This window comes from Drosophila eugracilis, unplaced genomic scaffold, assembly GCF_018153835.1.
Source record: "Drosophila eugracilis isolate 14026-0451.02 unplaced genomic scaffold, ASM1815383v1 contig_1897, whole genome shotgun sequence".
NCBI classification, from domain to species: domain Eukaryota; kingdom Metazoa; phylum Arthropoda; class Insecta; order Diptera; family Drosophilidae; genus Drosophila; species Drosophila eugracilis.
This window is the reverse complement of record NW_024572751.1, coordinates 923,996-937,455: the sequence shown is the minus strand read 5'-3', so window position 1 is coordinate 937,455 and position 13,460 is coordinate 923,996. Positions and strand designations below refer to the sequence as shown.

General features: G+C 42.9%; 1 protein-coding gene across 1 annotated transcript in view; it reads left to right on the top strand.

Annotated features, from left to right (window-relative positions):
- The window catches only part of LOC108115038, a 23,791-nt gene extending 10,331 nt beyond the window's left edge, over window positions 1-13,460 (top strand). The window contains exon 2 of the mRNA XM_041817794.1: window positions 12,746-13,460. Coding sequence (XP_041673728.1) covers window positions 12,762-13,268 — 507 coding nt within the window. The 5' untranslated portion in view covers window positions 12,746-12,761 and the 3' untranslated portion in view covers window positions 13,269-13,460. The remainder of the gene's footprint in view (window positions 1-12,745) is intronic.

Here is a 13,460-nt window from a genome sequence, read left to right as displayed (position 1 = left end):
TTACTCTACAGCAATCAAAAACTCTTAGTTGCTCAACAAGTACTTTAAAGCTATAGAAATCTTTAATATAAAATTGTCCCACCAAGCAACCAGATAAATAAGAACACTTTCATTTAGATTATATGAACCGCACTAGCTCGCTGCCAAAACTGACTGACGCTAATTGAAGAGGGATGTGTGAGGGGGACAACCATAAGGCACCGCTGCCGTTATTTCTTAGATCCCTCTCTATCAATACATACACAATAGATGTGATGTATGAATATCAATAAACCTCTTGCACTTGTATGTATTTACATACATATTTTTCAACAAAAGCTTTAATTAGATGCTTTTCTGATTGACAAGAACAAGCATATTCCTGTTTTGTACAAACCGAAACGTATTTAACTTATTCAGAAATTCTTTTAAATTTAAAAAATTGTTTGCATTAATTATTAATTATTAAAATAAATAAATTCCTTATTTGGTCATATGCTTAGTTTGTTTTCTTTAGTAGCAAAAAAGTAAACTAAAAAGGTTTCCTTTTAGCACTTATTAAAATTTTGTTTAATAACACTTTACCTCAAATACGTCAAGTCAGAATGAATCTTAGCATACCACTCTCCAATTTGGATAAAACGCAAATCTAAACAAATACGTTTGCTAATACCTTTTGAAACTACCATCCCTTCGCACTAGCGCTCTCTATAGCCGCTTTATTCATAACGCAATCGTTTTGCCGAGCAATCTTCCCGTGATATCCTTTGAGCAATCCTGGCCTTGGCTCCATCCGATGCCTTTGCATATTAAATTCGCATTTATTTCCGCCATTTCGCAACTCAATTGTACTGGCGGCCGAAACAAACAAAGCTCTCCCCTCCCTCCTCACTGTCCTCCATTCGTCCTGCGGAGCAGTTATTATGTTTCGTAGTGTCGGTAGGCAAAAGGTAATAAGAAACAAGTAACGACCAAATAATTGAGTGCACGCTGCACAAAGGATTCTCGCGTTGCGATGGGAAGGATGTTTTTGTGATACCCCGCCCCAGCCCGCCTGCCTGCCTGCCTGCATGGGCCGTGGTTCCCACCTTTCGCCATTGTTTGCCAACGGTTTGAGCTGAAAGTGAAATGCATGTTTTATTGGCATCACAAAACAAAAGCAGAAATGCCAGACTGCCGGAGAAACTTAAGCCAACCAGGGATTCTGCATGCCCTCACAGAGGGCATCGCACGTCGAGCAAGACAGATGATAACTGCTTAAGGGTGATCAACATTCTATCTATAAAGTGGATATTTTTGATATCTAGCATAGAATATTACCTATAATTAAGCATAGTTTGTACCTGAAAGCTTTCTTCATAACCCCCAAAAACAGAAAGGGCATCAAGTGCAACAATCAAGAAGTTGTGCCAAAGCGATTTTCATATTACAAGGTAGATACAATGACTCAATGGGTGCTTAACCAAGGCACTAGCAGAAGCCATTAAAAAATAAAGCCCCTGAGAGGCAGTAAATTGAAAGGAGCAACTGTTCTGCCACGACTGCAGCTGGCTCTTGCCTCCTTCTGCCAGATCCGGAAGATATATGCACTATATGTGTCTGGATGATGTTCTGTTTGATTGTCGGCTGCTTATACTCAGTCAGTGACTCACTTCCCAACGACCTGCGTCGTCATTAAAAGCAGTTTAAATAGGACACGCTGCGTGTCTGAGCCATTGCCTTTTATGATGAGCAATATGAGCGAGAGTTGATCCCCCACTCCCACTCCCGCTTCCGTCTGGGCCACCTGGACAGTTAAGCCGGCCAAACGGCAGTGCATTCCCATTTAATTTAAACAATTGGAGCCGTGCAATTGCCATAACTTTTGATGAGGCTGCCGCACGAATTTTGTATGCAAATTTAATTAAAACTCCTGACTTTGCTCTCGCATACGTAGTTTATCATCGTCGGCAAGGCCAAAGCTGTGCAGTTCGCAAATTCCATATTTACTTGAAAATGCCTATCGATGATTGCTTGACACAACAAAGGATGCGCATTCCCATTGCTGTTTTTGACCCCAAAGGATTGCAGCCAAAACAATTATACGAGCTGTGTTTCTCTCTGGAAAAGGCTCCGAAATTCCTCTTTAAAGGGGCAGCAGCAGTGGCAAACCTTCAATTCGAGTTAATTGAGAATTTCTTATTCCTTGATCAGTCGAGCTTTATATATATTTCATATCCCAGTGGGTTTATTTATTTTGATTTCCTGCCCGGCTTTCAGCCAACAAACAAATCTCGAGTATCAGAAAGATGGCTCTTGTTTCGGTTTTCGGTTTTCTGTTTTGATTCATCTCGTGGAATAGCAGTTCATGAAAACTTTCTGGTCTACGACTTTTTGTTTTGATTTCTTTTCCGATTTTCTATGTGCATTTTATTTGATTTACTGGCAAAGCCCGAGCTCTGATTGACCTTTGTTTTCGTTTTACGCCAGACAGCAATATATAGATAGTCGGCGACAGTGCGTGTCAAAATATTATCAATTCGAATTCTTAAATAAATAAATGTTGCAAAAATCAGTTATTGAACTACAAAGTTAAAAATAGATGTAACTAGCTAAACGAAAGCTGTTCTGAACTCATTCAAATTCGAGTTTGAAATATTTAAGTCAACATAGAGAAGAGTAACTTTAAATGTGAGAAAATTTAACTTACAAAAGCAAGCAAAGTTATGCTGGTGTTTCCCATTTCATAAACTCCATTTCGAAGTTACTATTTTTATTAGGTTTCCATTAACCTAACCCGGCTCTGTAAGGCTCTTTATGTCAAGCAGACGCCGTTAAATGTTTGCTCCCAGCAACGCCTTTGCATTTCAAATTTCCCTGGCATTTTGTTTTATTCGGGCTTGTTTGGGGCTGGCTGGCTGCAGTGGAAAATGCCAATGCCGATGCCGCGACGCTTGCTGAAATGTTGAGCAAACACAATCAAGTGGTAAAATGAGTAGACAATGGCTAAAGCGGAGGAGCAGAGGGAGAAGAGGGAGAGCTGGCTCGGGACTACTTTGGAGCTGTCGATACAGCCGGGGCTCTTGAAACTGTATCCCGAATCCAGCATCCTTTCTTGGTCCTCGAGCTGTGCTGCGGGCATATAAATTGAATTGTGTGAAAATTTATATTTGTTTTGGCATTTTATGACACACTCCAGAGAGTGTTGCGGGTGGCCAGATTTCCAGATTCCCGCTACCCACCAGTTCCCTTTTCGGACTCCCCACTCCCTCCTCCCCAGTCACTAGTCACCAGTCTCCTTTTTCTGCTGCCGACTGTATCTGATTTCGAGAGTCCTCCGCTTCGAGCAGCCTCTCAGAAAGGGCCCCCGAAATTGATTAAAGGTGCGTTGGCGATGCTGGATGTGGAATTTAAAATAGCGCGCCCTTCCCCTCTCCCTCTCACTTACCGCACTTAACAAAAATGTATAGAAAACATCTCTAAATTTAGCACTTTTAGTTGCCATTTCTTACCAAAGTCAAACTGGGTTTTATACACTTTTCACAGGATTTAAAATGGTAAGATCTATATGGATTTCAAGTCTTGCTTAAAGGCTTATTAATTAAAAGATTATTCCCATATATATATTATTTTCCATTAGGTTCTTGGAAGATTTCTAACAGCGTCATGTTTAGATTTTCTATCACAAAAATTGTGCGTTTTTAATGGAGAAAACCATGCCCAGATTTTCTGCTAGTGCAGATGCCAATCAAATGTTGCGGAAATTGTGGCCAACTCTTAAAGTCTGCTGATTGGGTTGGTCTGTGTCAGGTTTGTTTCAACACAAAAGCCCTTCGAGCCCAGAAACCGAGTTGGCTTGGCCCGACTTTGGGGCTGGGGGGCAGCAATAAATTCTGTTGAGCCACCTCCGGCAGCCCATACCCGATGGCTGGCTCCTGGCTGGTGATGCTTGAATATTATGGCCATTTGTGGCAGGGCCAGGCACTAAGTGAGTTGTGGCCAAGTGGCGAGCGTCGAGCTGCTAAATCATACATACCGCAGATGAACGAACAGTCAGTTACAAGTGGCAAGTGTAGCAAGTAGGTGAAACCGTAACACAACATACACTCTGCTCGTGGGTCTTAAGTTGTGTTGTTACAAGCTGGGGTTGTGTTTAAAGCTTGGCCTCGGCTTACATGAGGCTTGATATTAATGAGCTGATTATCTATGGCAACCTGCCCTGAAAGGCCACCTCCACGCATCGGTGGCATGCGTATGAAATGCCCGAAACCTGCTGCTGGAATGCTCCACAGGGAATGGGCGATTCAAAGGGCTTTCACTGCGCCTGTTCGCATGTCCCACTTGAATAGTTCGCACTAATTATATCCACGCCATTGGAGCCTTTAGAGGCTGTGCAGAGCCTGTGGAGGACCAGGAATCCCTCTTTTGTCAAAGCAAAATATTTAATTGGCCCAGCTTGGGGGCTCAAAGCGGCAATTAGAGGGCCAGCGAAGGCCCGAAAATGGCATTTTAATGCCGAAGTCGGCACACGTGTAAATTAATATTAATTTTAGTAGATTTTTATGCGCTCGCTTTGAATATGCGCGGATTAAATAAATAAATTACAAATCGGGTCGATTGCAATTAATTATATTTGAAAATTGCTTTAGTTTTGATTTCGCTGGCAATAACTATTTGCACAGCAGCCCTCCCCCCAGCTCGCCCGCTGCACTGCGGTGGCTTGTCCAGCTGAAAATTTGCATAAATAAATTATAAACAACAACACGAGAATTGTCCATTATAAATAACGCGAATTGTCCGGGCGAGTGCGCAGAGGGCCAAAGGCGAGCCATGACAATTTGCATATATGTTTTTATAAACACGCGGCCACCGCTCCATGTGTATGTTAAATATGTTTACCTACTTTGGAGCCAATGGGTTACTGGCATTCGATGTCCCAGGCCCCGTGTCCCATTGCCTCCTCTGTTTGCCCGCCGCATAAATAGCGAGCAAATTTGTCGTTATGTCAGTGTCTTTTTTTCGGCAGCTCGCCCAATGATATATTGGCCTAAAGGACAAATAGGCAGCACAAACAGCAGCGGCGCATTTCAAATAAAATATTACACTGTTCAGCATAAGTGCCGGATGGTAGTGCCAGAATAAAACTATTAGGCCAAGTACTTTAGCTAGAATGTTAGTTTGGTAACCACTTCTAGTTTGGGGCAGCACAGCAGACTCTTTAAACTTAAATTTCCTTTTTTTTTTTTGTATTTTTCTTTAGGATTTCTAATCAGCTTTCTCATTTTGGACATTCATTATTCGCGAGGCGTTCCAAAGTTGGTAAAGAGTTTCGGCCTAATTTGAATGTTAATCGCTTTTCCTTACCGAACCTTGTTCCCAGGTGTTGCTCGTTTTTTGGTTTTTGTTCGTTTTTTAAAGCCTTTACGGAGTGCATATTGCGGATATCGAACATTTAAATTAGACGGAAAAAAGAATATCATTTTCTATTAATTTTAATGGCCGCGTTAAATTTGTTTATGCAAATGCTTTCACTCATTTTTTACTCCTATGCAATGTGTCCGACCGTTTATCCTATTTCTGACATTTTTTACTAAATCATTTTAGGATTAAATTTAATAAAGATCTTGAATAATAAAGAAATTTAACTCTAGAGTTGTTTTTAAAGAAGAAGGCACTTAAATTGCCAAACAAAGGCGAAAGATATTGTAGAGTTCCTGGAAAACTGTTGACCTGTCTGCTGTTTAAGCCAGGTGGCGACCCGGGGTCGGGCCTTTCAGTTTCGTGTACAATTAGCAGTTCACTTAATTACTGGAAATGCTCCGGGTTAACAGGGGCCTCCACTTTGCCTGATAAGTCGTTCGGCGAATCGTCCAATTATCTTTTATTTTTTACGAAACTGAGTTCGGACCCAATCCCCTATAAACTCATGCGAATAACGCACGGCCTTCCCGCTGCACGGCTGCGATATCCGTGATTTTGGGTCAACAAGGGGCACGATAAGAGCCGGAGGAATGGAGGGAAATTAAAAGAAAATTAAACAATTAAATAAAGGAGGCAGGGAAATCATTATAATTTCATACCGAATGGTTGAGTTCACTGGAAAATACTGATTAAATATTGCACGGAAAAAGGATTAAGCGGCGAGTGCGCGACACAGAGGATGCAAGGAGCTGCCATAAGTGCTCCGATATGGCATTAATGCGAATCATAATTTATTGATTGCGTAATGAAAGTATCGCATTAATGAGACTCCGGCGAGACGCCAAAGAGCAATCAGCTGACAAAAGAAAATACAAAGCTCCGGGGAGGGTCTCGGTGGTTAATTAAATTCATATTGGATGTGTTATTTAATAATCAAAATGTTGTTTGTCTGAAATGAGGCTTATAGTGTGGAAGCAACATATAGATGAGGTCGTGCTTCTTTCACTTAATAGGTTGTGGGTAGATTCAGCCTTCTACTCGTATATCCCATATTAACTTATATTCCACACTCTATACCCTTCAATATATACTGAACTTTCGAGTTGATATCTGCAAATGGAACGCCAAATCAGATCTCTCCTCTAACTTGAATATTTCACAAAGTAGGGCCTTTAAAATTTGTAAAATACTTTCCTATGCGTTGCATATCAGATGAGGTTCAGAAATTTGTAATAGAATATTTGGTGTTCTCGTATGTGGCTCAGCTACACCAACGTGGGTGGATTTCCGCCCACTTTCCGGTGGTCCGTACTCAGCGAACTCATTATCATTCTCTCCGGTCGCAGGAATCTCATTGTTTATGCCCAACCAATTTTCTTCGCCCATTAAGAATTTTCCCATTACTCATACGCATCGTGCGCACATTTCCCGTCTCCCAACTCCCATCTCCCGTCCTCGTATTCTTTTGCGTGCCACAGCTTTTCCGGCGGGGAAAATCAATGGGACTCGTTAGTGCAACAGCTCTGCGCTTGCAGTTTTCCGCTGCTCTCCACGGCTGCCTGACAGCCGCGTGTCAGCGCCATCAGCCGTCAACGAGGAGCTCGCGAATTGCAAAAATGTTTTAATGCGCTTATTGACAGCCGCTGATAATGGCGAACAATTTTAAACACTCCAGTCGAAGACGCCTCCTTGCCTGTTCGCGTCCTTGGCGAGCCAGTTGAAGAGGCGATGGCCCTCGGAGTTCAATCATTCGTCTCGTGCACTTCGCACTTGCCACCTGTCTGTCTGCCCTCGCTCAGTGGCCCTCGAGAACAAGCGGCCCTCGTCGGTGTTTGCTCTTACCTGGTTTGTTGGTTTGGCGGACTGTTCGGCGGACGTGACGACAGTTTCTTAAGGGCGATGATGATGTTTGCCCTGCCCGAAACCGAAGGGATTAATCATTTAACAGGACCTCGATTTAAGTAACTATGAGTTTAATGGGTGCCTCGAGGGACAGTCCTTGACCATGGTAAATAGTTATGAGGCCAAGTAGGATTCATTTTAAAAGAAGATTTAGTCATATTTTATAATATGTAAAGATATAAAGAGTTATCCTTATCATCACAAAGAACAACAACTACCAAAAAGCTTTTTGTTTCTTAAACTTTGCTAAATTTAACCTCTGCAAAATGTCAGACTTAATTGGCCATAAATGACAGGTTATTCATGGGGTTAATTGATGATTTTTTGTTGGCAAAGCAAACCACAACTATGCACTTCAAAGTCTGAGCAAAGCCGCAACTAATAACATGTTTCAACCGCACGGAAAAATGACTAGTTTGCTTTTGTGACAAGCTTTTCACAGAAACATAACGAGGTGGAGCGATGACAAGGGGGAATTATTTCGATTGAACAAGCAGGTTCCTTTCAGCCAAGCTCACCTATGAAGGAACAATTTCTATAACCTAATGGGAAATTAAATAAGTAATTTGTTCTGCTCTACAGAGGGAAGTTTCTAAAAAAGAGCTCCCTTCAAAGAAAATTCATTCAATTGGCTGGAAACAAGAGCTCTAATTTCTGCTGGTTGTGCGTGCGTTTTGGGAAACCTTTTCTTTGGAGAATCAATTAAGTAATAGCTGTATCATGTTACCCAATATTACCCCTAGTTAGTTGCCAATACAAATGCCTGAGCTATTTTCCCACAGACTAGTAAACTAGTTCCCAAAGCCGATTTGTAGTAGAGAGTATTTTCAGGTCGAAACTCTCGACGGGAGGAGCACCCTTGACTCACTCGATGTGCCCGGAACTGTGCTAGTCCGCAAGTCGCCCCCCACTTGACATCACCAGCGTCTGACTCCATGTTGACAGTGGTTTTCATGTCGTGTATCTTTATGTCTACTTACTTGTACTTGTATCTTTGTATCTTTGTATCTTTGTATCTTTGTATCTTCCGTACGGGCTGCTACATTACGGTTACGGTTCACAGTTTACTGCCGCTTCTGCTGCTTGACCCACTGAGGGCAGATTACGTGATTTGTCCCGTTCCCGGCGGAAGCAGATCTGGATACCCGGACCAGGAGAACCAGACGGGGGGCAGAGATGGCTGCTTCCACGCAGCGATAAGCGGGGCGACGAAAATTTCAAAGGGCATAAAAATTTAAATCACGTCACTTAGGAAGGGCTATAGGAAGGGGAAACAGAGCCGGCCAGGACACAAAAGACGCAGCTACAAGTCCGGACATAATGGGTGCCATGTAAATAGTTGGCCCAGACGAAGGCGCACGGTTTCGGGTCCGTGTCCGCTTCCATGTCCGGAGTGGGGTTCGAGGCACTGGCACTACACTGGGAAACTTTTAGGCTGCCTTTACTTAACTTTAATCATACATCCTAAGGGGTTAAGTCATAAATAAAAATCGCAATTCACAGATTTTATGAGAATAGAATAAGATTTTGAATAATTTACATCGAAGTTGCTTCTAAGCTGTAGATTTTCCTTCGAGTGCATGATGCTTTGTGGCTACATGTTGGTTCGTGTGTGTTTGTTAAGCCGCTTTTGAGGCAGGCACTCAGGCACAGGCCCAACCACACACACACAGGAGCATCCCATGGTCCCGTAGTCCCATAGTCCATAGTCCATAGTCCATAGTCCACAGTCCATAGCCCACAGTCACAGGACGAATTCACGTGTGCGCTTGTCTCTGCTCCTTTGTGAGCGTGAGCGTGTGAGAGTGCCAGGACGACGGCCATGTTGCTGAGGCGCGGCAAAATGCTTGTTACGCTTTTGAGCCACCGCCTGCGGTTGACAGAGCACGTTGAACCACCCATCCCGTTAGGATTCGAGCCGTGCTCTTAACCCCCCCCCCCAAACACCCAACCAACCAACCACCCATCGAGAAACCATCCAAACAGGCAGCTGCTCTGCGGCCTGATGCACATTAAAACGCAATTAAAGTTGCAGGCGTTAATTGTGCCGCCTTCGTGTTGCCTTTTTTCAGTTTTTTCCTTCGTGCGCCCTTTGCCGTTTTGAGTTAGCTACCGAAAATTAATTACTTTCGCCCTGTCAAAGTTGCCAAAGTCATTGGGAAAGAGTGAGCGTGGATATTGCTCGAGGAAAATGAAAAACTCGAAGAATACAATCGGTTGTGTTCTCGAAATCACGTTTAGCTGTATTTTCCAGAAAAGGAAAAGGATAAAAGAGGTTGTCGGTATATGAAGGCATACGAACAAAAGTTGATGACTTAGGAAGAATGATAATATACGAGGTGTGTTCAAAAAGTAAGGTGACTCTTCAAATTTCGCGAATTTCAAATTTTTCGATTATCGATTTTTTTGTTTTGTTATATTGGTACACTCTTCCCTAACATCTGTACCAAGTTTCAATGGAACATCCTCTTTTGTTTGGTTGTGAGAGGCGTAAAGTTACAAGTTGTTTTGCGAGCTCGGCGATTTTTTGCTATCGAAAAATATGGATCAAAGGATTTGGATTTTTTGGCCAAAAACAACACCACAATAATGCCTCAGCCACCATATTCACCGGATTTGGCCCCATGTGACTTTTTCTTGTTCCCAAAACTGAAGATAATCGAAAAATTTGAAAAATTTGAAATTTGAAAAGTCACCTTACTTTTTGAACACACCTCGTATAACTTCTAAAAGGTTTCGATAATCGAAAAATTTGAAATTCGCGAAATTTGAAGAGTCACCTTACTTTTTGAACACACCTCGTATGTGATATCATGTATTATAGGAGTATATCTTCTACAGTAAGTATGTAAATGTATTCCCTTAATTAAGTCCTTAACTTTTCAGAAAGGGACACATTCAACGATCAGGACCATAATAATAGTTTCTAAATCCAATCCAATCGAAGCTGTGATCTCATTATTTAAACATTTCCTACAACAATGACTTTATTTGGAAGAAAACTTAAGTCAACTAAAAGTTATCATCCGAATCACAATGCAGAATTTTAGATGACAACACCTTCTTTAAGACTTTCTCTCGCAACTCGAAACAAACTAGCATTTTCCCTGAGGGAAACTCCGCTGCAAGTAAATGGGAATGGTGGCATGTGAATGTCTACTAATGAATCAAGTCCATGAATAAAGCCGCAAGTGGGTCTCCTTTTTTCGACTTTTGGCGGGGCTTAGCTCTGCTTCGGGGGGTGGATAGTAAGTGGGCGTGGCAGGAGTCGGCTGGTGCTAATGGGGTCACACACACACACACGTACAGAGATAGAGATAGAGAGACGTGGCTAGGTTTTTCTCGAACTGTTTCCTTCGCCAGTTGTGCAGTTAAATCCTTTTGCCAGGCAACTTTATCTTTGAGCACAGATTCTCAATAGCAGCTGTTGTTCCTCTGCTGCTTTTTGTGCCTCTTGCTGAAGTTGCATGCTGCAAGCGTTGTTTATATCGCATCCAGCATTTTCTTATTCGTTTTTCTTTTCTATTTTGCCGTCTGCTCTACGCTTTTTCAGCTGTCGGAGGCTTGGCTTAAGCGCCATTCGCTGGCGACGTGCCGCTGAAATAATTAAGTTGCCAATTCCGGCAAGCAGAGTATCAACAGCGATCCACAGACAGCCGGAGGTCGTGGCGGGAGGGGAGTGGGAGTGGAATAGTGGCTTACACTTAGTGGCATAGATTTTCAATTAGCCTGTCAGCAGTCGCTGTTTTTACAGTCCTCTACTTATTAGTAGCAAAAATTCATTTGTTCAGAGACTCTGTTTCCTCTGTCATCTATATCTGGAATCAAAGGTTGGAGGTGAGTTCTGAGGAGAAACGATACTCCACTTTGTTTTTCGCAATCATCAGCTGTAGAATCCTCGCTAAGCTCGGACGACTCAAAAATGGGGCTTTATCTTTCGCCTTGGCAACATGTCGTTTGCGTAATATCCAGGAATAGCCCCAAGTGCCTTGCCACAAATAGAAAACAAACAGTCACGCAAACACACACACACACAGTCACTCCCCCGCAAAAAGACAGCTTGTCGAACATTTCGGTTGGAAGGAAATGCGAGACATTTCTCGAATATTACGCATACGCACGGCTGGCAGCCACAACACCGCAACTGAGGCGTTTTCTCTGCATTAGATGTCGCCTCTGTTGGCCTGCTTTGCAGTCTGGTGAGCCGAATAAAAAAATAAGCCAAACTGCTGCAATTTCCCCTAGAAAGAAAGCCCACCCAGTTGACATTCTTTTGACAAAAGCCTTCGGCCTTGTCTCCAGATGAGATGGCTCGATCATTAGCATCACAGTCATGGTGGAGTTGCAGCAAATTGCCCTGCACGGTCCGAAACCATTGGTTATTAACTTTTAAATTATAAGCTTGCTTTAAGATATCCGATGATTGAGATAAGGTTTACTACAATCTTAATATCATTCTGCTTTACCATAACTCGACGAATTCCTATCTCAACCTATCGCCCTTTAGGGTTCTGTCCCATGTCAGCTTTAAGGTTCAAAGCTAGAAATCCAGAATTCTCGCAGTGTACGGCGTGCTTGCAATTCACGATTCAGACAGAGCAGAGCTGCGTTTGTTCCGAAAAAGAAGCAAAAATGCAACTGGGTCGCTCGGGTGCAGTGCAATTTGGGCAAAGGGAACAGAGGCACTAAGTTGCGGCGACATGTAGCTGTAGCGTTTAAAGTTGTGGCAAGCGAGCGAACCCAATGAATACCAAATCAATCGATAGTGCGAAATCGAACTTCGCTGGCAGCGTCAGCAGGGCAGACATTTTTCTGCTTGGCTGACCCAAAGAGCGGAAAAGCAATTTCGGTCTGTGCCACCTCAAGTAGCTCCCACTTTCCCGCCCTCCCCCTTGCCTGCTCTTCCACTAGGCCAAACGATTTGCAAATTTTACCAACGCATCACTGAGTATTGCTCACAACCAATCGAGGGCATTAGCTGGGAAAAAAGTCTAGAACGTCTTAACCAAATACGGAGAAAATGTTCAATTTTTTAGTCAATCAACTAGAAAAAGTTGCACTCACTCGCTGCGCAAATCTAGGTTTCCTATATGGAATGCTGGGCATGCTGGCTGGGCCCAAAGTTTTTACAACACGGAATTAAGCGATTAGATGGAAGTTTGCCACCCAGTGGCACGCATAAATTATTCCGAGTTTCCGCTTCTGTCGCCAGCAGATTCGCACACTGGAAAACACTGGATTTGTGTAGATCCAAATCAATCAGCTCCATTAGTCCCTATCCATCATATTATAAATTTAAAGCCTATAAACCTTTTAAGTTTATTTTTATGTAGAATTTTATATGATCCCCATAGCAGATATAAATACTTCAGATATTATAAATAATTATATATTTTTATAGGAAAGAAAGAAAGAATTTACTTACCAACCGAACTAAATGCTATTTTGTTTCCTCTCTGTGTAGAATCAGACGTTGCACAATGGCCAAGCATTCAACAGCCGTCGACAATGAAGAGCTGGAACTGGTTTTCGGCGAGGATATAGATGAGCATGGGAACGCAGTCGGAGACAGGGTCGAAGGTGAAGAAGGAGACACAGTTGGAGGTGGAAATGAGGTTGATAAAAAATCAGATTTCGGCGAGGATAAAGATGAGCACGGAAATAAAGACATCGACCAAGGTGGAGCTGCAGGTAAAGTTGAAGACGCCGATGGAAAAGGTCCGAAAGACAAGGACGACGAAGGCAAAAACGGAGATGAAAAAGAAAGCGAAAAGAAAAATAAAAAATATGAGATTGCGGATGCACGGGCCACGATGCAACTGATGCACGCGGAGATCATACGGATTCGACAGGAGTTGATGATCATGCAGCGCCGCATGCAGCTTATGCGGCTTCAGAGACGAATGCGCATCCTGGAGGTAGGGCAGCGGCTGCACCGATTCCTGATGAGCATCCGGGTGGAGTGCAAGCGCTTTTGGGGAATGTAGTCATCCGGCTACCTTGAGCTGGAGTTACAGATACCAAGACTTTAAGGAATTTCAGACCACGCAGGAGAGGGACGTGGCGACACGGCAGAGTGCTGAAAGGATCCTTCCACAATCTAAAAATGTTACGTAACGTTAAATACACAAAGCTGACGAATTGAATTTTTCATGAAGTTCTCAAATTCGGCTGCCTTA